This window comes from Rhinolophus ferrumequinum, chromosome 10, assembly GCF_004115265.2.
Source record: "Rhinolophus ferrumequinum isolate MPI-CBG mRhiFer1 chromosome 10, mRhiFer1_v1.p, whole genome shotgun sequence".
Taxonomy (NCBI): domain Eukaryota; kingdom Metazoa; phylum Chordata; class Mammalia; order Chiroptera; family Rhinolophidae; genus Rhinolophus; species Rhinolophus ferrumequinum.
The window spans coordinates 9,532,619-9,557,227 of record NC_046293.1 but is presented as its reverse complement, the minus strand read 5'-3'; the positions used below and the strand labels follow the sequence as shown (position 1 = coordinate 9,557,227).

Genomic DNA, 24,609 nt, shown 5'->3' with positions numbered 1-24,609 from the left:
CTTCAAGAAGCATGTATTGAGCACCTACTGTGTGCCAATCTCTTCCAGCTGCCGGGGATGCCACAGGGAACCATACCAACCCAGCGTATTAACTGTATTTAACTATATATTAATGATATTTCCTTACCTTCTGTATTCTTGATGCTCAGACATCAGGCGCCTCACTGCTGGGGAGTGGCTGCCTCTCGCAGGGCCAGCTAATTTCTAGAGGTGGCCAATGACTGGCCTGCCAGCACACCTTTCATATGCAAACCAACCGACTCTGGATCCATACCCCCATCTTGCCTCCTCTGTCTGGCTTTACACTCCAGGAGGCAATATTTCTCTGCCCTAGTCATCCCAGGGCCACATACCAGGCAACTGAGGACCACCCCCATGGCCCAGAGCTCCCCCCTCGAATTATTCCAACTAGCCAATCCTAAAGCTGCTCAGCTGCTTACCCTGCCTCGCCTCTTCGTTCCCTGGAAAACCACAGTAAAGGCTCCTGTCCACGCTTTCCCCTCACTCTTCTGCCTCTTGACAGACCCTAGTGCTCCCCTGTGTGGCCCTGCGTAGCCTGTCATGTCCTCTCCTCTTGGGAACTGTGAGTAACAAACTATCTTTTCCATGGTAGTCAGCTGCTCAGTTGGTCTCTCCACACCTGAATAAAACCAAAATCTCAGGGAACATTTAAAAACGCCCAACCCTGCCCTCTTAGCCCACAGACATGGTTCTAACCAGTTGATTTCCAAAACAGGAAGTCCCAGGGAGCCCCAGCATGGCCCTGGGATGGGGGCGATCCTGGATGGCATGGCAACCCCAGCACACGCAGCTGGTAGCCCTCATCTTCCCACATACCGCAGGGCCCATGAATGTGGACATGGGAGCTGAAGAGATGAGACCAAAATAACAGAAAAGGGGCCAGAGGGATCCAAGACAACACGTAGAAAAAGATTATTTTGTTCAAACTCTGTAATTACACTTTTGAGCGAAAAATGAGGTTCCACAGTAGACCAAACCTGACACAAGTTTAAATACTGAAGTGTAAGATTTCAATCTTTGGAAGGACTGACAAAACTCTGGAGGAGTGGCCTCCAAACTAACAAGCACTCATGTCCCAGAAAGATGAGTCAGCCTTAACCGCGATAATGCGAAACTCAGAACCTCCTCCGGGCCGGAATCCCTGCCTGCGGGCAGCCCTCTGAGCCTTGGTTTCCTGGTCTGTGAAGTGGGGAGCAGAGATGCCCTTGGGCCTTTCTCCCAGGCTGCCCCTCCACTCTGCCCTCCTCTCCTTCTCCCAGCGACCCTCTCCAGTCACAAATTCCCTGGGTCTCTGATGCTTTGACTCAAGTCGCTCTCTTCTTTAAAACACCCTCCTCAGCCTGCCCCTCCACTCAGGTGGACCCCACCTCTGCTCTCTTCTTGCCACTCTGCTTCCCCACTGCTTCCACTTCCTCAGTCCCCCCTGCCGGATACCCCGGCCTCACCAACTCCCACCCCCAGGAGCCCAGCTGCTAATGCCCTGGATGCCCAGAGACCTCCGCCTCCCCCACAGAGGGGACGCGCTGACCACTTCTCGAAGGACCCTCATCTAGGGTCTCTGACCACTCCTGGACTTCCTCCTCTACCTCTGGCTGTTCCCCCTCGGCCCCTGGGGGGGGGAATCTGCCTTCAGGGCCCCATAGGCCTGGGCCTTGGTTCCTACCTGCAGCTTCCTTCATTCCACCTCCCACTTAGCAGCTGCAAAGACCAGGTGCATCATTTCCCGGGATCCCTTGCATCCAGGTGTACGTGGTCAAGTAGGTATGAGACTCCTCCTGGAATTGCGCAGATATCTGGTGACCACGAGGGAGGCATTGCCTCTGGCTTGTCTCAGACCTCAGCCCTGCCCCACCCCCTGACTTAGCCACATGGGCCCCCTGGAGACCTTCTGCTTCCCCCAGACCCCTACTCCAGTGAGCTTGGGAGAGAGGTAGAGCCTGGGGCCACCTCCTCGTGCATGTGATGCGTACACATGCCCTTGATGTGCCAGTGTGTATTCCTGTTCCCAGCAGAAACTGCTGTTCCGAAATTACTGCCGCCTGGGTTGGAAAGGGGAAGTGGGAGTCAGGGAACAGCGGAGTGCAGGGTGGAGACCCAGGAAGAGGAGGAGGGACAGAGAGGGAGAACAAGATCCAGGCCTGGATTCATCCCAAGTCCCAGCCTCCATTCCATCTCAAGCCTCTGAGCCTTTGCTCAGGCTGTTCCTTGAACCTGGAACACCCTCGCCCTCCCCTTCTCCAAAGCACAGACTCCTGCTTGACCTTCAACAGGATTCTTTCCTTCCTTGTGCAAATATCCAAGACCCCAGGTAGTCACCCTGCTCTGCGAAGCCCTCGCTGAATGGGTTAAGAGACCCTCTGCCCCCTCGGGTTTATCACTGGGTGTTGTCAGTGGCTGTTTAGTTTTCTGTCTCCAGCACCCAGCACCTGGCTTGGCACAAAGTTTGCAGTCAAGAACTCCTGGCTGCCCACTCAGCGTGAAATGACAGCTCTCACTTAAAATCTCCCCTCCCCTTGAAATTCCACCACGCAAGTCCCATGCTCAGGTAAAAGCACTCGTGATCTGGCGAGCACACACATCTCCAGCACAAAAGGGCAAATTCTCAGAAGGGAGACATTCTCAGATGTGGGCGGCACATCTGGGATCCTGCCTACTGGACTACGGTACTCACAGCTGTGCTTTGGTAACCTCACCCACAGAGGAAAGAAGGAGGTATTCTTGCTTATTTTTGCAGTTAAAGAAGCAGATTCACAGGGTAAGGTAACGTGTCCCAGGCCACACGGGTAGGACTAGGATTGGAGCCCGTGTCCAGGGCTCCTCAAGTAAGAGAAGAGTTCACCTGCCTGGGCCACCATTATTGAGAATACAGCTTTGGGCCCCCCCTGCTCCGCCATTTCACTGTCTTGATGAAGGCGGGTTCCCTTCCTGGGCTGCCCCAAGCACACCTATCTGGCCTTTATCGTCTTTACCTTTTCTTCCCACGTGCTCGTCGTCCAGCCTCCTACAGCTCCTGGCAGCCCTTCTGTTGTTGACGTTGTTGAATAAAACATTCAAATACAAGGAAAGTTCAAGTCACCTTAAATCCCACAACACAGAGACGGTGTCTGTTATGTTGGTGACCATTCTTCCATTGTGTGTTTACATCCCAAGCATCAAATGGGTGAGCCAGAAGCCGATCCACCCATTTTGTTAGCTTTCACCTTGTTCTCCAGCTCAGCATTTTACAATAAAAAAAAAACACACAAAATGAATTGATTATTAATATCATACAAAAATTTATAAATCCAACTATTCTTGGAAAACAGAGATCTGGCCATTCTGGGCTCCTGGGTCTTCATGGCGATAGTTGCCTAAAGCTGAGGACCAGCTGCCCACTTCATATGGGACAAGGCTCTCTGTTTTGCCACAGTCCCCACCATTCCCTGTTTGTCTCCACTTCCCTCATTTACTTACCTGCCTGACCCCTGTGAGAATTCAGGTTGATAACTTCTGCTGTAGGCATCTATAATTGCTAACATTTACCAAAAAGCCACTCCATGCCAAACACCATTCAAACATGCTTGATATGGGTTAACTTGTTTAATTCTCACAGCCACGCTATGAGGGAGGCACTGTTATTATGCCCATTTTACAGATGAGGAAACTGAGGCTCCAGGAGATTATGTCAATTGCCCAAGACCATGATAAGAAAGTGGTAATGTTGGGATTATAACCCAGGCAATCTGGCTCCAGAGTCTGCCTCTCATCCCTATCTTATAGACACATACACTCAGCTCGATGTTGAGAATAATTTTCCGTATCAATCAATATAGTCGAGGGTCATCCGGATAATAAAAACAAAAGAAATAGAAAAGACAAAAACTTACCCCAAAATAATAAAAGTGAACATCTGTTTTTATCTGCTCAGTTTTTCTTCCTTCAAGGAACTGCCCTTCTCCTGGTGGTTCTGGTGGGGTCGTCTATCCCCTCACCTCCCTTCTGACCACTGGGGCTGGGCATGGGACCCAGGCCTGACCAATCATGGTGTTCCTCCCATACTGTTGCAGTGATTGGTCCAGAGATGGGCACATGACCCAGGCCTAGTCAATCAAAATCTTTCCCTGAGAATTTTTTTCGGTAGGCCCACTGTCTGAAGTCAAAGGTAATTTGATGTGAGCCTGGAGCTGCCTGTGGCCAGGCTAGCTGCACTATAGAGAAAACCGATCTAAAGCCACACAAAGAAACAGCTAAGACAGACTGAGAGAATGAGAGTGAGACAGAGACAGAGAGAGAAAACAAGAACATCTCCAGGGCCAAGCCCAACCCCATCCCTGCCTCCCCAGGAACGGAGCCAGTTTAAGTTAGACTGAGTTATGTTTACTTAAAACCAACAGATTTCAATTCTATATCTTCATTATTCTCTTTAATGACTCCCATTGTCCCATAGTCTGTAGGCAGCATAATTTATTAACCATTCAGCCGCTGATGAGCATTTTGACTTTCCCCGATTCCCAGGTATCAGTGATGCTGGGATGGGCCTCCGTGCGCTCCTCCATGTGCAAATATCTCATTGGGGCAATTTCTAGATGTGAACTTGAACATCAAAGTAGGCTCCACTGCCCTGGACCCCCATCCCTGCCTTTGTCTTTCTGAATCATGGACCCTCCCTGGGCCCAGCTTCCTTCTGTCCCTCTGTGCTCCCAGGAAGTCTGTGGCCAGGCCTGGATGAGGAGTGACAGGTCTGAGGGAACCCCTGGGCTTCTGAAACCCCACTTACAGCTCGGGTCTCACAGTCCAGACCCCCAGCAGTGCCAAGTTGCCGGAATGTTCCACCTGCCTGACAGAGGCTGCCTTCAGTTCCAAGTCATGAGAAAAAATGAGAAATCAGAGAAAATTATGAAGGGAACGGACCTCAGGGATGAATCATTGCACACGCACACCCTGCCCACCACCTGCTGTGTCCCACCCAGCTCAGCTGATTCAACCATGTGCCCCACGAGCACTGGGATTATTGTCAATCTTGCGCCAGTGCCAAGAACAGCACATGGCACGTAGTACACCTCTAACAATCATCAACTGAACAGATGGATAGATGGGTGGATTACTCTAACTGTGCAGCTCAAACGGGCTCAAGGTCAGGTTTTTCCCCTTATTCTACATCCTCTCTCTCTCCAAGTCTCAGTTCCCCCACGTGTAAGCAAGGTCATTGAATTAGACCACATCTAAGATCCTTCTAGCTGTTTTGCCCTCAAGCCAACTGTGTCCAGATGAGGAAGTCTGAGTTTGGGGGCAAGTAGGAAGCACTACCTGTGTGATTTTGCTATGGTTAGATTCTAGAGCTGGACGTTTCCTATCTCTCCCCTGGGGGTGGGCAGGCTGCTGAACTTCTTAAATGTTTGATGCTTGCACAAGTTCAGAGTGGGAATGAAGGCAGAGAGTGGAGGGCTTGAATCTGAGCTTTGCCTCTTCCTGGCTGTGTGAACCTAAGTAAGTGACTTAACCTCTCTGAATTCAATTACCACATCTATAAAACAGGGATTATAATACACTTCATCGGGTTGTGTAAATGATTAAATAAGATGATATACAAGCACTTAGCACAGTGCTTGACATGTAGTAAGCACTCCAAAATGGTAGTGATGTTAGTTTAGGGACCACCCAGACCCCATGTTTGGTGACTGCTGTGTATTGTCCCATCACCAACTGCAGACCTCAATATAGTGTGCATGAAGGAACAGAGCCCCGTTTCGGGAAGAAGGGCTGACCTCAAGCCAGAAAGAGCCTTGGAAAGATCCCTTTAAGGGGAACTCTTCCCATCTTCATCCTTTTTCCTATCTGAAATTCAGGCACAATGGCTGGAGATCAGGCAGCCACTTTGGACCATGAGGAGACCTTGAGGATAGAAGCAGAAAGTTAGAAGAAGCCAGGATCCCTGATTACTAGGCTTCTATGAAGGCACTCCTGTATTACCTACTTTCTTTCTTGTAAGACAAATATGTGTCTAATTTCTTTAAACCATTATTTGAGTTTTCTGTTCCGTGTAAGCAAACCTAATCTTATCTGTCCCCATTTTGCAGATGACAAAAAACAAGGCTTAAAGGGGAGAAGTTCACACAACTAGCAAATGCTGAGTCTGGATTTGAACACAGATCTCTATGGCTTCCCTGCCATTGATTCTACCAAACCCTTTCCTACCCACAATGAGACGATCCCTCCCTCCCAGGCTACCTGCATACAAGCTGTTAAATATGACCAGGGCTGTAGAGGCAGAGGGAAAGGAGGTGTAACCACAGGCTTCACAGAGGAGAAGATATTTGCATTGGGTCCTAGAGAATGAGATAGCAATAATAACTGAACCATTCAACCATTCAAAGGAAAGTCCCAGATGCCACACTGGGCAAGGTACATCTTTGGGCCTGGCTGCAACATTAGGGCCTGTGTCGGGGTCCCAAGACCATCCCCAGGTTCAATGATTCACCAGGAGGATTCACAGAACTCAGCATATAATCTTATCTATAGCTATGACCTATTACAGCCAAAGAATACAAAGCAAAATCAGCAGAAAACACCTGGGACGAAGGCCAGAGAAAACCAGGCATGAGCTTGGTCTTCCGAGTGAAGTCACATGGCAGGCACTCCATTCCTCCAACAACAAATTGTGAAAACACATGCAAGGTGTCGTCAACCAGGGAGCTCAGTAGAGATTCAGTGCCCACAGTTTTTACTGGGGGCTGGTCACATAGGTACCCTCTGCCTAGCACGTACGAAAATTCCAGTCCCAGAAGGACAGCAAGTGTTCAGCATAAACCACCCTGTTTGCACAAACAGTTTCAGCTCAGCGAGCCACTCTTATCGGGGTGGCAGGGACGCTCCCCAAATCCAAGTTCCCAGACGCCAGCTAAGGGCCGAGCTTGCAAACAAGCCTTTCTAGGGAGAGCAATTTCAGACTTGCTATGCTAACACTTTTCTGCCCAGGGAATCACACCTTTCTCCCCATTTTTTTTTTTTAAATGACCCAGGAAATGGTTTTTTGTGCCTCAGGCCTGGATTGGTTGAGAAAAATCTAGTTTACCATGGAAATAATTTCAACAAGTTTCCTAGAAAATAACCTTGCGTTATGCAAGAACCTGTAGGTTGGGGGCGGGGAATGGCAGGTTCAAAGCGGCCTGAGGGCTCTGGATTGGCAGTAGGCCTGGCCTCTAGTCCTGAGCTGGCTATGAACTCAAATTCCAACTTGGCCAAGCATGCCCCAGAAATGAGCCTCAGTTTTCCTTTTCAATGAAACGAAGGCACTGGATTTCATCTGTATCAGTGAGCTTTTGTTGCATAACAAGCCACCCCAAAAGTTGGTGGTTTAAAACAATAAACATTTACTACTTCTCCCAGTTCTATGCAAAGCGATCAGGGTTGTGCTCAGCTTAGCGGTTCTTCTGGTGTTGGCGGGGCTCCCTCCTGAGACTGTAACCAGGTGGCAATCCTCCATGTGGTCTCCCATGCTCCAGTAGACTAGCCCAAGCTGGTTCCCATGGCAGATGGGCAGGGATCCAAGAACAAGCGTGAGAGCTACAAAACTTCTTAAAGCCTAGCCTTGAAAGTCATATAACATCACATTCTAGTAGTTAAAGAAACACAGCCCAGATTCAAGGAGAGAAGAAATAGCCTCCACATCCTCATGTGGAGCGTCACAGTGCCCAGGGATGTGGATACAGGGAGGGATGGAAATTAGAGCCAACTTTTGTACTAACTACGCCATTTGCCTTATGCTCCTTTTATTCATTCATTCACTTATTGCACCCTTGAACAACCTCTGTGTCCCCAGCATTTGCCGGACATGGGGACACAGAGGTGACCTTGTCCTCATGGGGCCTCCAGACTGATGGGGAAACAGAAGAATAAAGCAATATGTGCCACAAAGTTATAAGGAACAAGCATTTATTTTATAAATATTTCTTTATGCCACACTTTTTTCCACAAAGGATTTGAATCTACCTGTCAGACAAGGTACAAGCAATAAAATGGTGAATTTTAACCAAAGAAGAAAATCAAAACCAGAAGTGGAAAGAAGACAGTGTTTATTGAGCACCCACTATGTCCCAGCATCTTATACACATTATATCCCTCCATCTTTCCTATACCCCTTTTATAGGTAAGCAAACTGAGGCTCATTGCAGATAAGTGACTTGCCCAAGGTCACAAAGGGCTGAGTGGCAGAGCTGAAAGTCATACAGCTGAGTCTAGCCCCAAAGTCTGTATGCTACAATAGACAGCTATAAAGGAGCTTCAGATTTGACTGTGAGTTTCCTAGTAGCCTGAGGGAAAAGGGAAACTAAACATTTGCCCAACTGGTCACTAGACAGGAAAAAGCCAGACATTTCATTGAGGAGAAGCAAAGCCCTTCCTAGCACTGAATTAATTTTTCTTTTCTCAAGGGAGAGTTGATGAAAGAGAGTTTGTGGGGGTGGAATCTGTGGAGCCCAGCTTAGACTGTCCAGGTTAAGTGACCCTTCACTTTACATGTGGGGAGGTTGCTGATTGAATCGTTCCCTGGTGAAGATTCTGTCCTCTAGTAACCATCTTCCTCTAGGTACGTGTGTATGTGTGTTTCTCTCTGTCTCACTCTTTCCCTTTTTATCCCCTAACCCTCCCCCTGTCTCTTTTGCCTATCCCTCCCTTGTTCACACCCAAAATGCAGAGTTTCTGCTACTCAAAACTGCTCATTTTTAGGAAGTGCTGCTGCTACATCAAGAGCCTACGCATCAGACCCCAGCAGGACAGGACTTCCTCCCCACACAGGCTGGGCGGGGCAAGCAAGAAAGGGCCTGTGGCAGCCGAGGTGACACATCTCTGCCTGGCCAACCCAAGGAGCAGCTGGTCAGTAGACAACGGGAGCTCAAGCCACCCTTCCCTGGGGGCTTCAGAATGGACTTGTGCCACCCAGGTAAGCACCTGGGGCCAACCTCTGGGCCTCAGTTTTCTCTTCTGTAGAATGGGGATAATAGTGCCAGTCTCACAGGATCCTGGAAGGAATCGATGTGTAAACAGATATAACAAGGGTGGGAAATGCAAAAGCAAGTTGATAAGCTCAGGCTAGCTGCCAGGTGTGTTCCAGGGGCTGAGAGTACAGTGAACAAAACAGGAACTGTCGCTGCCCTCATGAACTTACATTCCAGAAGGGAGAGAGATAATAAATATATGAATGTCATCTGTCAGGTGGTAACACAGAGACGGAGTGATCCTTGTGGGTATCCAGAGAAGGAATATTCCAGGAGGAAGGAAAAGCCAGTGCAAAGGCCCAGAGGTGGCGCTGAGAAAGGTTGCTTGTGTTGAAGGTGACAATGTTGGTGACAGTGATGCCTATCTGGGTGTTACAAGAGCCCTGAAGCCCCTGTTTGGCCTTTTGCGGGGGTGAGGGTGGCCTTTGGGGGCGCTGCAGACACCACCTAGCGCCCCTGGAGAGGGTCAGGAACAAGCAGCAGGGGGCCGTGGCTGAAACTCTCCCAGGGAAGCAAGACTGTGTGTCTGGAGGGAAAAAGGAAAGAAGGAGGCAGTACAGTTGGTGTGGGAGAGAACGGGATGGCGCTGTGTTTCTGTGCGGCAGAGAAGAAGGGCCCAGCCTCTGTGCCCCGCGTCTCAGGATGTCCCAGCATTGCCTGCAATTCCAGAAGACAAGGGCTGCCAGGAGCTGTCTGGTTGCCCAGGTCAGATGCCCTCAATCTTGTTAGCAACAGAACCCTTTCTTCAAACAAAACCTTCCACAGAGCAGTCTGACCCCGCCCCTTGGGCCTCCCCTCACCCCACCGATCCATTTCAACAACCCCATTTACAGATGGAACAAAGGAGGCCCAAGAGGGAAACGGTCTTGCTGAAGCAGATCATTCCCCATCTCCCGAACAGAGATGATTGTCCTCATGGTGCAAATGAGGAAACAGAGGCTCACTGTGGTGAACTGGAGGATAGAACTGACTTGTCCAAATTCAGGTGGTCGGTAAATAGCAAAATAGGGACAAGCCCCTGAAAGGAGTGAGAGCCCATGTTAGCCTGGGCTGTGGCGGGCAGGGGCATTCAGGTGAGGCCAGAAGGCGAGTCACTGTTTTGCTTTGGCTGGCCCTGGAAGGAAATGGATTCAGTGCGGTCCACACAAACAGTCTGTTGGGAGATTTGAAATCTCTGTTGACTGGTGCTTTTATTCATCCATTCATTCATTCTATACATAGTCCTCTGGTGTGCAGGCCCTGTGCTGTGCAATGCTGGGGACAGCACTAACCAACCCTGGGGAGATGCTGGTCTGGGGTGTTGGGGGAAGGGGGACAGATCTGCATGACAATGACCCAGGGCAGATGTGCTGATGGGCACAGACCTGGAGCATGGAAGGAAGCGACTTTCCACCCGGTAGGGGAAATCTGGGAAGACTTCCTGGAGGAGGCCAGAGAAGGTCATTAATCTGTTTTCCAGACTGGGTCTTAACCAAAGCTCCTCCACGGCCTGGTGACTACCTCTCTCTGAGCTCAAATTTGTCATTTATAATTGAGTACTATCATCCTGGCCTGACCTGGGCAATGAAAAGGGATTTGGAATCAGCCAGACCTGGCTCAGGTCCCAGTTCTGCACCAATCTGCCAGTGATCATGATGGGCCTCAGTTTCCCCACCTGTACAATGGGCAGGTCTGTGGTAAAGATTCCCCCAGGGTTGCCTCCCCTCCTCCAGTCATGGGTGTGTGACATCCAGGAGCAGGTCAAGCCCCCTCCCCCACAGCCTGCCAGGAAGGTGAGAGGTCCAGGCAACAAAGCCCCAACATAACCAAAGACAGCACTGGGCTGGTGCAGCGACTGACTGACCGGTGCAGTTAAAAATAGAGGCAGCTCAGCCGCTGGGGGGAAGCCACACAATGCACCCTGCACCGTGCACCCGCAGGGCAGGCTGAGGCTTGGCTCAGGTTCCTCCCCACACCCCCTCTTGCCCAGTGGCCCTCCCACAAGACTCAAAGGAGCCTCTGCCCTCAGGGCCCCAGGATAGCACCCTCCTCCTGCCCTGGAAAAGAGGAAGCGAGGCCAGCTGTCCTGGAAGTGGGGCTGCAAGCAGAAGGATTTCTAAAAATACGATGGGAAAGAGGAAGGACAAAGGGGAAGTGGAGAGGAGTCGGGCAGATAGTGGGGCAGATAGTGGGGCAGGCATCAGACCATGCATGGCTGGACTGAGCACTGGGGACAGAGGGCAGCCCCAGCCCCAGCCCCAGCCTGGGTGGGTTCATAGTTTAAAGGCAGCCCTTGGGAGGTGTGAAAAACACAGAGCCAAGTGGGGGGTAAACAGAGCTTGGGGGGGGAGTGAGGGGTTGACGACTGTTATTACCATGTTGTTATTTTTTGTTTTATTACTGATGTTGTCATTATTATTGTTGTTGTTGTTGTTAAAAATCTACCTCCCGTGAGCTACACCAGTGAGTGAAACATGCTTAGAATCAGTGGTGGCCGTTCTCAGGCTGTGTCTTTCTCACCCTCCGTGAACCTCAGTGTCCTCAGCTCTGAAATGGGGAGAAACCTCCAATTTTTACCAAATAGGTGAAGGGTGGGAAGGCCCCCATGTGCCACATGATGGTTGTAGCAGTCTAGGGGCTGTCCCCACTGTCTCACAGGTTCAAATGCACTTGGCCAGTTGCACCTGCTGGGGTCATGACCCCGACAGAGGGGACGGTGGACCAAGAGTATCCACGACTCGACCTGTCAAACTACAAAAGGCGCTGCTGTATGAAGAGAAATGCAAACAGCCCCCTCACTCCCCCTCACTGTCCCACCCTCCTGGGAAAACCACCTCCATCCACACCTGTGCCTCAGTGTCCCCAGCTCAATGATGTTGGCTTTGTTTCATTTCTGACCCCAAAGGGGCTCAGACTGTAGGCATCATTGTGCATCTTTCCTTTGTTCTCAAGCACGTAACTATGGTCAGCATTTCCATGTCAAAATATCCAGGGTTAGCATCTGATGGGGTTTTGATGGTTTGTAGGGTGATATTCAGATGATTCACGTCAGGGTTGAGTCCTCAGAAGCCCAGATGGGCCTGGATGTGAATCCCAGCTCTACCCCCTTCCAGCTGTGTCACCTTGGGCCGGTCACTTAACCCCTCAGAGTCTCAGATGTCTCATGTACAAAATGAAATTAGAAATACCTTCCTTCCAAAGCTGTCATCAGGATCAAATGAGAGAGTAGATGGGAAGAGCCTAGAGCACACAGGGTCTGGCACATAGTAGGTGCCCAACTATTACTCCGGTCCTTAACCAATGGCTGGGCTTGTTTATCGAGCTAGGCAGATTCAAGACCTACTACAGTGAGTGGTGAGAAGGTGAAAGAGAGGATGATGCCCAGACAGAGCACAGGAAGCACCTGAGAGGAAAAGTAGGAACTCCTGAGCAGAGAGGAGAAGGAAGGGCATTCCAGCACAGGGAACAGCATGTGCAAAACCTGCAGAGGGAGAGAGCACATGGGAGCAAGTGTAGAGCAGCCAGTGAGGCCTCAAGTCTAGGGCGGGGGGGCACAGTGTGCGATGAAGATGGGGGCACGCCAGCAGGACTGGTGGGCCCGTAAGATTGGGAGCCATTATCCCAAGAACTATGGGATACCAAGGGAGCCTGGGTTGGAAGGGCAGAGTGGCAGAGTGGAGGCAAGGAGACATGGGCAGGCTCTAGATCAGCCAGCAACGGGAGCCCATGGTCTGGGTGAGGGGAAGGGCCATGGAAACAGGACGAAGATAGATCGGGCTTGGTGAGGGAGGAGACATGAGGGTGAGAGAGAGGTGTGTCTCCAGCTGCCTCCTGGGGTTCTGGCCCGGGTATCTTGGGGACCATCCCACAGCTCAGGAACTCGGAAAAAATCGAGGGGAAATTCTAGGCCTTCCATTTTGGTCGTAATGACAAGCCCCAATGACAAGCAAGATGACGGCCAGTGCCCAAGGGGATAGAAGGGTCTGAAACTCAGGGAGGGGTTGGAGCTAAGTGTGTGCAGTGTGGCTCCTGGCCTGGAAGAGGAGCTGGGGGCTCAGGAGACCTGGTGAGAAGAGGAGTCATCCTAGGAGCTACCGGCGCCCATAGCTCACCTGTTGACCATCCACATTAGGGATTATTCATTGAAATGCTAAAACCTGGCTTCTCTCAGACCAGCAGCCTGTCTAGAAATTATGTGGCCTCCAACAGTGCATCGCAGAAACTGGATTCAGGACACAAGCCCCAGCCAACAGAAAAACAATGGGAAGCACACAAACAAAAGGAAAAATCTGATCTTTCACTCCAGAGTCAACTAGAGGTGCCTGGGTTTTTCCATGAGAGCACTCAGCCTCCCTCCATGTCCTGATTAAGGAGTTCCAGGTCCCAGCCTCTAGCACTGCTATGTTCTTGCTAATGTCTCCACAGAGATGGCTCCTCACGTCTTGTCTTAGTCCCCAGAATGTCCCCATAGCATGCAGCATGCACCTCTCTCCTGGGACAGAGTGTTAGGTGTCAGCAAACCAGAGTTCTAATCCCAGCACTGCCATTTCTTGGCTGTGAGACCTGGGGCAAATCACTTCACTCAGACACTCTCTGAGCTTCAGTGTCTTAAACGGAAAAAGATTCACTTCACAGAATTGGGAGGATTGAACGACACAATTTATACGAAGCTGATGGCATGGAGTAGAAGTTTTTGATCTTAAAGTTTAATGGAACTCTTGCTTTGTCTTCTGGTGTAGGGGCCACTTCCCCCACCCCCTGAAAACCAGGAACTCTAGAGCTGCAGAGCTGCTGAGTTGCAGGAACAGAAAGGAAAACTCCCAAGTGAGTCACTAGGAAATGGTACTGGATCCCCTCCTCCTCTTTGTTCTTGGATACATGTAGATGACTGGGGACAAAGCACCGTCTGATGGTCATTAATTTAAGGTGTCAAGGGTATCCTGAGGGATGGTGCCCATCCAAGCAGAATAGCATCTCCAAGCTGACACCTCAGCTGCACCTCCAAGATGCTGGTCCATCGTTCCACCAAGCCGGCATCTTCTGGTGGGGAAACGCTGACTGGCCCAGCAGGTCCTGTGGTCATATGCTCCTCCCACAGCTCCTTTACTGTAAAGAAGGTCCTTCAATCTAATGTAATGTCATGAGTGCTCTGTGTCAGCAGATCAAACCCTCTGGATATCCTTGGCAACTGATGCTGGCCGAGGCTCTGAGGGCAGCAGAGTCTGCCACCTGTCCAGAACGTGTGTAGATTCCAGTAAAGATGAATTGCTGGCCTCTACAGCATAGAAGGGATGCAGAGTAATCAATTTGCTACCAAGTTGCTGGCTGATCTTCTCAAGAAACAATGAGTCTCTGTTGCTGGCAGTTCAGATATTCAGTAGTAGCTCAAGGAGCCTGAGTGAGTGGATCTATGCCTAGCCACCACCCAGGCCACATGGCTACTTCATTCACGTGCCATTGTACCAACACTGGGCTGGCCAATCCGAGACGGGCTGATGTCAACTGGCCAAGTCATTCTGCCTTTCCTGTAGTAGATGCTTGCAGGGGAATATAAATGTGCTTTACAAAAATCTTCCCACTCTGTCTCCATTCCCACAGGGCCATCCACTTGCCTCTTCCCCAGACCTCTCTGCTCCCAATCTTCCAATCTTTCTCCTTTCCAGCCTCTGACCAAGAAGCAAAGCCATCCTTTACTGCCTGTGAATGTATGTATATTCTTACTTCACATCACTTCTCTTTCCACATGAAATAGATGACCAGGTACCCTACCCATTGGCAGGAATTCTCACCACTGTCTTTCTAGACTACTTTTGAGCAGGGCTATATTAATAGCTTTCCAGTTTCCACTTGTACCCAAACACTGAGCCACCCATCCTGAAACCAAGCTCAAGCATTTTCATCCTTTGTCAGAAGGTCTCAAGGAACACACCCATGCAGACAGGATGTGAGCTGAGGGACAGGTCCTGCTGCAACAGAAGTGGATGACACAGGGGTCTGGGCCATCTATCCATGGGGCTTACTGGAACCTGCTTGCTCTGCTCATGCCTGTTCTTAGGTGAACCACTTACGAAGAACTGCTATTGGGCTTGCTTGACTTTATAACTTAGTGGGTCAGACAGACCCATCTTGGTTATTTGACTAGAGGAATCATTACCATATATGCTTGCCACAGTGTTGCAGGACCCTTCCTTCTGGGGACCCAGCCTCTCCTTCAATCAATAGGTCCTGGGTCTGAAGACTGGCTCAGGTCCAGAAACAAGGCTTTTGATTGCAGTGACTGCCCTATGAGAGGGGCATATCCTTGGGTGAGACAGCTCCATTTGCTGAGGTAAATTTCTGGGGAGGGACTCAGCTATAAGACGTTAGCAGACTATACTCCTAGCAGCTGGGGAATAAAGAAGAAAGCTGGATGACACAACATAGCATCCATTATACATGTGTTGGACCCTTACCATATGTCAGATACTTGCTGGATGTTTGACAATGTTCAGCTCTTTTAATCCTAAGAACCACACTCTAGGTAAGGATTATGGTTCATATTTCACATGATATGGATCACAAATAAGGACACTGTATTCATTAAGTGTCAGCTTTGGCTGCTGTAACAGAGACTCAGAAAAATGGTGACAGAGACATTCTCAAAACCTATTTCTTTTTCATTGAAAAATTCAATTGAGTAGTAGGTCAAGGTGAATATGATGACTCTTCTCCACGGAGGCCCAGGGCCCAGGCTGTTTCTAGCTTGGTACCCTGCCATTTCAATATGCAGCTTCCATCTTAAAGTCCAAGATGGCTGCTCCCATCGCACATACTAAGGATATCAGGACCACCCTACTACAAGCTCATTTTCCAGCCTCCCTTGCAGCTAGGTATGGCCATGTGACTACATCTGGCTAATGGGATGTGAGGCAAAATGATACACCACTTCCTGGCTGTGCAAATAAGTGAATAAATGACAGATATATGATCCCATGCAGAAGTAAATTAAAGTTCCAGGGAAGGATGAATGGCCCCAAAAATATTTTATTGAGTATCTGCTGTGTGTCAGTTTCTTTTTAGCTGCGGAGGTTGCAGCAGTGAACAAAATAGTTGAAGTGCCTGTTTTCATGAAGCTAAGAGTATAATGAATGCAATAGTACACAGATCATTTCAGGGTATCTATACCTGAGGGGTAGAAGAAATAGTAATCTGGGTAGGAGAGGAGGGTGGGAGGAGCTGATTTAGACATAGTGGTCCAGAAGAGCGTCTTGTAGGGTGAACAATTAGCTCAATTGGTTAGAGCCTGGTGCTAATAACAACGTTGCCAGTTTGCTCCCCACATGGCCACTGTGAGTTGCTCCCTCCTCATTAAAAAAAGAAAAGAAAAAAGAAAGGTCTCTTGGAGGAGGTGACATCTGAGCCAAGTCCTGAGCGAAAGGGGCAAACAAGTCATCAGTTTCTTTCTTTCTTTCTTTTTTTTTAATTTATTGGGGTGACAATTGTTAGTAAAATTACATAGATTTCAGGTGTACAATTCTGTATTACATCATCTATAAATCCCATTGTGTGTTCACCACCCAGAGTCAGTTCTCCTTCCATCACCATATATTTGATCCCCCTTACCCTCATCTCCCACCCCTCTACCCCCCTTACCCTATTCGGCGGTAAGAAAAGATAATATAGGAACATTTGTGACAACATAGATGGATCTTGAGAGTGTGATGCTAAGTGAAATAAGTCAGACAGAAAAAGCAGAGAACCATATGATTTCACTGATATGTGGTGTATAAACCAAAAACAACAAAAGAACAAGACAAACAAATGAGAAACAAAAGTCATTGGTTTCTGAAGGAAAGAGGACCGGGAGAGTTACCTGGTGTAGCTGGAGCTGAGTGATGGAGGGGAGGGCGGTGAGTCAGCCAGTAACCACTGGTCCACCTCTTTCCAGACCCAGCGGAGCTGAGCAGTGGGGAAACCGAGGAGCTTCAGCTGATCAAATGGCACCGGAAGCAGCTTCTGGAGGACATCCAGGTGAGTGCACACTCATAGTCACAAATATACATACTCATGTCCACACCCACGCACTTACACATATTCATACTGACTCTCAAACCACCGATTCTCAGACACTCTCAAACCACACATATCCACAAACACTCATACATGCTCACAGCCCTCCCACTCACTCCAGAGCCCAGCCTGGTCAGAGAGGGGGCCAGGTTCTAGCCACACCTAGCTGCAGCCCCAGCCCCCAGCAGTGGGGAAGAACAGAATTCCCAGGGGACTTCTCCCCACTCCTGGGCTTAGCTGCCAAGAGAGAGACAGGAGAGTGGGGGAGGGAAGGGCAGCCATGGATCAAAGCCCTCCTGTGTGCAGAGCCCATAGGACGCTCTATACACCTCATCCAGTGGTAGGTTCTACTCCCACCTGGGTGCCCTCAATCCACTCTCATCCCCATGCTGGGCCTCAGCTTCATCCCCCCTAAAATGGAGACCATTTGATCAACATAACACCAACATGTGCCCAGCACTTGCCGGTTTACCAGCTTTTCAGACGTGGCACATCTGATTCTCAGCAGCCTAGAATGTGCCATGCTCAGTCCTGCCCCTGGGCCTTTGCACCCTCTGCCCGGGACTCTCTCAAGCTCTCGTTATGCCCCTCTCATTATTTCATTCTCATCTCAAATGCTACCTCCTCCTAGAGGCTGCCCTGACCATGCTGGCTACAGCTGTTGGGATCCCACCCCACCCCACCCCGACACATGTCCACCTAAGATTGCAGGGAAGGATGAGAGAACCACAACATTCACTCAGCAAGTATTTAATTGAGTGCCTATCATTACTGTGGTCATTTTCTGCACAGACATTTCATTTCCCCATGACCACCACGATCCCAGTCCCAACAAATTGTGAGCTCCATGTAAGCAGAGCTTGGGTCTGTCTTGCCCACCACTGTATCTGCAGCCCAATAATCAACACATAGTAGGTACTCAATTAGCACTTGAGAATGAGTGCCCATTTTCAGTGGCTCGGCCAAGAACACATGGACAGGAGCTGACTGGGCTCAGATATAGGCTCCAGGACCCATGCTCTCCCTGGGTCCCAGGACAAGCCCCTGGGACCACCCATCCCACAGATCTCGGAGGAGGTAAGGGAGGGTTGGGTGCCTTTTGGGGGTTCTTGCCAACGCTCATGCTGCCCTGCAAGGGGATGCTGGAAGAGCTGCCCCCTTGCCCATCTGCCCAGTGGTGGCAGTTGGCAGAGTGGGGGAAAGCAGAGACTTAGAGTCAGACCTTAGACACGTCACTTCACCGCTCTGTGCCTCAATGTCCTCTTCTGTAAGTTCCACTGTGATTGCAAAGTCCCTGAGAAGAGTACCTGGTGCACCCACAGTACTTGGCACACAGGGGGCACTGAGTCAGGGGCAAGTGAGTGACAGAGTAAACAGATGGATGGAGGGAAGCTGGCGAGGAGCTCAGGCCTGGTCACAGGGCCAGAATCTGTGCCTCCTAAACTGGGGGGAAAAGAGGGAGGGTAGTGGGAGCCGTGGAAGGAGTTTGGGCACAGGCAGGGCAGGTACCAAGTGTGCTCCAGAAAGATGGCAGCTGGGTGGAGGAGGGCTTGATGGGTGGGCTTGGCTAGTGGGCAGGAGACTTTACAGCTTCAGAGAGGAGAGACGGGGAAGGCCAGAAACACAGTGGGGCAAAGGGTGGGTACTTGGGAGCTGCCCACTCCAAGTCAGGAGATGCTGGAAGAAAGGGTACAGATAGAGGCAATAGTTGGGCCAGGGATTTTCAGGATATGAGACAACTGGGGAGGGGATCTGTCCAGACAGGGCCGTGTGGGAGTCATGACCAAGAGTGGGAGTGGTTGTGGGGAAGGGCCCTGAAACCCCTTCTGTCCTGGCCTCTGCCTCCTGACCCTCCCTCCCTGTCATGTCCTCCCCACCCCCACCACCCCACAGAAGCTGAAGGACGAGATTGCAGACGTGTTTGCGCAAATCGACTGCTTCGAGACCACAGAGGAGAGGTGAGGGGCCTGGCCAGGAGACCCTGGACGGCTGCCATGGTGGCTTCCTAAGGGTGTCACACATTATGAATCAGCAGAGGACATGCCTAGGCTGGGCCCTGGTAAAATCAGGGATCAGGCCCTCCAAGAGGAGGAGGCAGCGGGGTGAGATAGAAACAGGACGACCCCGAGACTCCAGCCCAGCGGTCTGGCCCTTGTTTCCAGACAGCTCCCTCTCTTGAGAAACAGCCCCATCCTCTCACCTCCACCCAAAGCCCCTTTCAAACTACCCTGACCCAGCCCCTGGCCAATGCCTGCCCATCCCCGGAACATCCTGGGATGGGCCAGGGAGGAGGAAAACTCAGCCCCAAGGATGAGAACAGAGAAGCCAAGGGTCTCAGGGGGACAGGAGCCCGGCCCGTGGCAGGACGGAAGCTGGTCCACGTCACCCCACCCACATGGTGTCATTCATCCCCCCCTTCTATAGGAAGACTCCCATGGGCTCTGTGACCCAGGGCTGGTCCCACCCCTCTCTGGGCCTCAGTTTCTCCACTTGTGAGATGAGAAGGTTGGTCCCTACATTAATCCCCTAGGACCCTGGACAGATTCCTACATCCAGTGTCCCAGGAAATCCCCACCCTGCCCCTGCCATCCCTTAGTTCCCTGTTGCCTCTGATCTCCTCCACTTGTTTAGCTCCCTTCCCCGACCCACAAATGCACACGGGCACATCTACACCCACTCCTACATGGCCCTGCCTCCAGAGTCCCTGGTCAGGCCCCAATTACAACAATGAAACATTGCCAGAGCACCTACCACCAGCTATTTTCAGCGCTTTTACCTCCCAACAAAGCTGGGAGACAGGTGGCAATGTCACCCCATTTTACAGGCTAGAAAACTGAGTTCCAGATAGATGAAATGACTTGCCCTAAGTGGCTGAGCCAGAAAACAGTGGAGTGGGATTTGCACCAGGTGGCTGGCTCCAGAACTTGTGCTCTCACCCCCAGCTTCCCCGATTTCTTGCCCACCTTCCAAGCACAAAGCCCCTCTAAATGCTCCTTCTGGCATAACTCTGGGCTCCCAAGGCCATGGTGCTGGGCCCATTGGAAGAATCTGGTGCGGTAGCTCTGAGAGGGTCCAGATCCTGCATTTCTCATACTCTCAGAGGTGATTCCAACACGGGGCTTGGGGCCCCCTCTTGGAGGCCCCTAGGGAATACTGGCTCTAGCTGAGGGGTGTTCTCAAGGTCCTCAAGGGTCCTTGGGTATCGGAGCGGGGGTGCCCTGGGGTCCTGGGGCAGCCCACACTGACTTCTTCATCTCCACAGCCGGGCAGCCCAGAAGGAGAAGGAGCAATGCATTGGGCGCAAGAAGTTCAACATGGACCCCATGAAGGTAGGCAGTTTTGGGAGGGCTGGGTCATGGGGTCGGAGTTGCTGCACGCCGGACCTCTTCACAATGTTCTCTCATTTCCCTCAACGCGCACAATAACCCACCCTACAGATGAGGAAACTGAGACCCAGCAGGGCTCAGCATCTTGTTCAGTGCCCCACGGCAGGTCACGGCTGGGGCTTCTGTCACACACAGCACAGCAGCCTCAGGCATGAGGTGGGAGCCAGGAGGATGGAATAGAGTCTATGATGTCCGTGGACTTGGAGTCCTTTGGCACTAGGCCTCTGTTTCCTCCTCTGTGAATAGGGCATTGGACAGCGGGGCCCTTAGATTCTGGGGCGCAGTCTCCAGAAGTGTCTTCCAGCCACTTGGCTGGTGAGGGGCAGACCTGGGGTGCCAGCACAGAGCCCTGAGAGCTTAGCTGCTGCTCTCCCCACCCCAACACCTCCCCCACGGGCCTCAGAACAGCCCCAGCCCTCACCCCTCATCCTGCTAGGTGGCTGTGGGGTCCGGTCCTTTCCTGCAGGAACCGAGGCAGGAGGAAGCCACAAACTGACATACAAAGAAGGTGGGGCAGGGCAGCCAACGGGCCCTGGAAACTTACAGCTCTGGCTTGGAAGGCGGCCTCCCTTCCCTGTCACAGGCCCACAGTGTCACACACCCATTCACCTCCCACAGCTGCAGCAATCAGACCCCTGCCCCCATCCGCCGGGACCACACACACACACATATGCACACTAACTCACACTCCCACCCAAGCACCGGGGAGGGGCCACTGAGGGGTCCCCAGGGCCCTCTGCCTGTCACTCAGAATCCCCCACAAATTGCCTCCCATCTTCCAGAAGCTCCTTCTCCAAAAGGAGCAGGGACATGAAGGAACCATCACAGAAAACCAGACGCCAACCCCTGAAACTCCTAAAATTAGGATGACAGACTCCGAGTGCCTGGGTCTTGGGAGGAGATGTTTGGGATGCTGTCAAATCAGAAAAGCAGGTTCCAACGTGGTGGACGTGGCATGTTCCCACGTTCATATGGAAAGGGGAAGAAAGTCACCACCATGGCAACTGCCTACCTCCGAGTGATAGAACTTAGGCAATTTCCTCTCCTTTTGATTTAGCTGGGGTTTTTTCCTAATTTTTATACAATGGACATAGATTACTTGTGAGACAAAAATGAAACACTCTTTTTAAATAATGTGAACTTTAAGGGGACAAAAGGAATGGCTAAATCATTGAATCTTAAAATTATAAATTCATGGAATCATTGAAGCATATAATCAAAGAGCGTCAGAATGAAAGGGACCCAGGGGAGAACCTGGCATGAATCTGGTTCATTCCAGGAACCCCATCTCTCTTTGCACGCCTCCAGAGATGGGGAACTCACCACCTTACAAAGGCAGCTTCTGTTAAGGAGGGCCACAGCTTCCTAGAACGGACTGTGCCAGTGCCAGAATGCCAGTCCTCAGGGCTTTGTGTACCACCTCCAGGGCATCCAGTATCTCACCGAGCACCAGCTGCTGACCCCGGATGCCCAGGACATTGCCCGGTTCCTGTACAAGGGCGAGGGCCTCAACAAGACGGCTATTGGCACCTACTTGGGGGAGAGGTAAGGGAGCAAGGCCTTAGGGAGGCAGGGAATGAGGGTGTGCACATGTGTGTGTGTGTGTGTGTGTGTGCCGGGGAGTGAGAGGGTGAATTGTGTTAGAAAAGTCATAATTCCTGGGGCTTGAGGGGGCTACTGATCACTCCCCTCCAGATTCGGAATCAAAACTTTCCTTCTTTCCTTCTTCTCTTCCTTCCTTCCTCTCTCCCTTCCTTTCTTCCTTCCTCCCTTCCTTCCTTCCTTTCTTCCTTTATTCAACAAATGGATATTTGTTAGTATCTACTCTATGCCAGGCACTGTTGTAAGCTCTGTATGCATACCAGTGATTAAAACAGACAAAACTGCCCTCTGGGAGGTACATTCTAATAGGGAAGACAGACCCCCAAACAGGTAAGACATGTTAGAAAATTTTAAATGCTTCGGCACACAAAGCAAGCAGGGAAGGGAGGTGAGAAGTGCTGGGAACCACGGGCCGAGGGCTGTGATTTCAGTGTGTGTGGGAAGGGTCTCACAGAGAAGGTGATGTCTGACTGAAACTTAAAGGAGGAGAGCAGTGTAGGTATCCAGGGGAAGAGCATTCCACGCAGAGGGAACAGTATGTGCAAAGGACTCAGGGCAGAAGAATGCTGGAGGAACAGCAGGCTGGTGAGACTGGAAGAGAGTGAGGGAAGGAAGGAGGAAGCAGTAGGTGACAAGGTGGGGGTCTATGGGAGGGGTCTGGGCAGAGGATGGTCTGAGCGGACCCCTCTGGCTGCTGGGTTGAGGGGGGTGGCCTGTAAGGGACAGAGTGGAACTGAATCAGCGAGCCAGCAACCCTTCTCCCAGCCTCCCCAGAGGATACATGCCTTCTCCTGAGCAAGCAGGGGACACAGGTGACAAGAAGGGCAGCAATTCCTGACTGAAGATCTGGGAAGAGAGAGGAAAGGGAGTGAGGCGTAGTTGTCTCCATTTTAGATGAGGACACTGTGGTTTGGGAAAGTCCAGAGGCTTGAGTGGGGTCACCCAAGCAGGCAGTGACAAAGGAAGGATTTGACTCAGAACAAGCCACTCCAAAGCCAGATTCCCCTCCTGGGTGAGATGAGAGCAGTGCTGGTGAGCTGGGGCAGTGGCAGGGGTCTGCTCGTATGTGGGAGGACACGGGTGTGCACGCGGGTGAGGGGGCAATGTGGAGTCAGACTGACGTGAGCAGAGCAAACAGTGGCTGGACCCAGAAGGAGGCCATCTCTGCCCTCCTCTCCCTCCCCCGCATCAACCCCCCCGGGAAGTGGGTACCGTAAAGTTCCCCAGTGGATCCCAGCCTCCCTTCTCCCCCTCCGCAGGGACCCCCTCAATCTGCAGGTCCTCCAGGCTTTTGTGGACTGCCACGAGTTCGCCAATCTCAACCTTGTCCAGGCCCTCAGGTGAGTGGTCCAGGGGACAGGGCCCAGCCCTGGAGGGTGGCACAGATGGGGAGGGGGTTGGGGGTCGGGGAATCACGAGCCACATGGCTAATAACACAAAGAGCCAGGAGCAAAAATGAATGAATGAGGAGCAAAAATGAATGAATGACAGTACCTGCCTCATACAGCAGAGGCTGGGTGAGATGACAGCCGTGGACAGCCTGGAACAGCGCGTCTCATTACTGCTGCTAATATCACTGGTATTATTTCATTATAGCATTGTTATAACAATATTTAATCATGGTAACCATTATGACTACTATTACTGCCGGAATAGTGCTGGTTTAATTTTATTAATACAGCTTGGTATGTATTGCATTATTATTACTTATTATTTTCTAATTAAGAGAGTATCGTTCCTACTCTGATTTTTATCACTACAAGAAGCATGACAGTATATCAGTCAGGAGCACACACTTTGCAGCCAGGCTGCCCAGTTCATATCCCAGCTCTGCCATTTACCCCCTGTGTGACCTTGGGCAAGTTGCAAAAACCTCTTTGTGCCACAGTTTCTTCATCTGTAAAATGGGGATAGTAGTACCAACCTCATACAGTTGTGAGGACTAAACAAGAAAATGCTTAGAATTGGCCCATAGTAAGGGTTTAGAAAGTCTTGCTGCTGCTTAATGCCTGGAAAATTGGCTCCCAAGAGGGTGCATTTGAGCTAGGCTTTGAAGGGTGAATAGGAGTTTTCAAGGCAGAAAAGGAACAAGCCACCACCATCCAGGCAATGTGGCCTTCCTTCCAACTACCATGCTTTTTGAGGGAAAGGGGTAGTCCTCAATATTCATTCATTCATTCATTCATTCATTCATTCATTTATTCAAGAAGCCTTTTACAGAGCAGTTCCTGGGTTCCCAGGCCTATGAGAGGCCCAGCAAGAGATGTGAGAGGAATAGGCGCAGCCCTCGCCCTCAGGGGGAGGAATTTAAAGCTGTGGAAATCATCAACCTCCAGAGCTGGAAGTTTAGGTTCCAAGAAAAGGAGTCGCATCCAGGAGAAGGCACTCTGCCCGGGTCCCATAGTCAGGTCATTGGGCCGATGGCCAGGCAGGGGGAGCTTCAGAACCTGGCGCAGGCAGACGCTCCATCATGGGCTGAGGTGCTGGGCCACAAAAGGTGCTAGGACTCAGATGGGTAGAGGGGAGCGCACACTCACTCCCCTATTCTGGAACAAAGGGGAGGCATTTCTTGGAAACCTTCTGCATGTTCATCAGGACAA

General features: G+C 50.9%; 1 protein-coding gene across 2 annotated transcripts in view; it reads left to right on the top strand.

Annotated features, from left to right (window-relative positions):
• The first annotated feature begins 8,746 nt into the window (after positions 1–8,746).
• Positions 8,747–24,609, top strand: part of CYTH4 (cytohesin 4) — a 29,669-nt gene continuing 13,806 nt past the window's right edge. Inside the window, exons 1-6 of one of the 2 annotated variants that reach the window (XM_033116847.1) lie at positions 8,747–8,938; positions 16,900–16,982; positions 18,915–18,979; positions 20,284–20,350; positions 21,834–21,952; positions 23,269–23,349. In XM_033116847.1, the coding sequence (XP_032972738.1) occupies positions 8,920–8,938; positions 16,900–16,982; positions 18,915–18,979; positions 20,284–20,350; positions 21,834–21,952; positions 23,269–23,349 (434 nt within the window). In that variant the 5' untranslated portion in view covers positions 8,747–8,919. The remainder of the gene's footprint in view (positions 8,939–16,899; positions 16,983–18,914; positions 18,980–20,283; positions 20,351–21,833; positions 21,953–23,268; positions 23,350–24,609) is intronic. The other variant, XM_033116848.1, reaches the window with a different exon arrangement.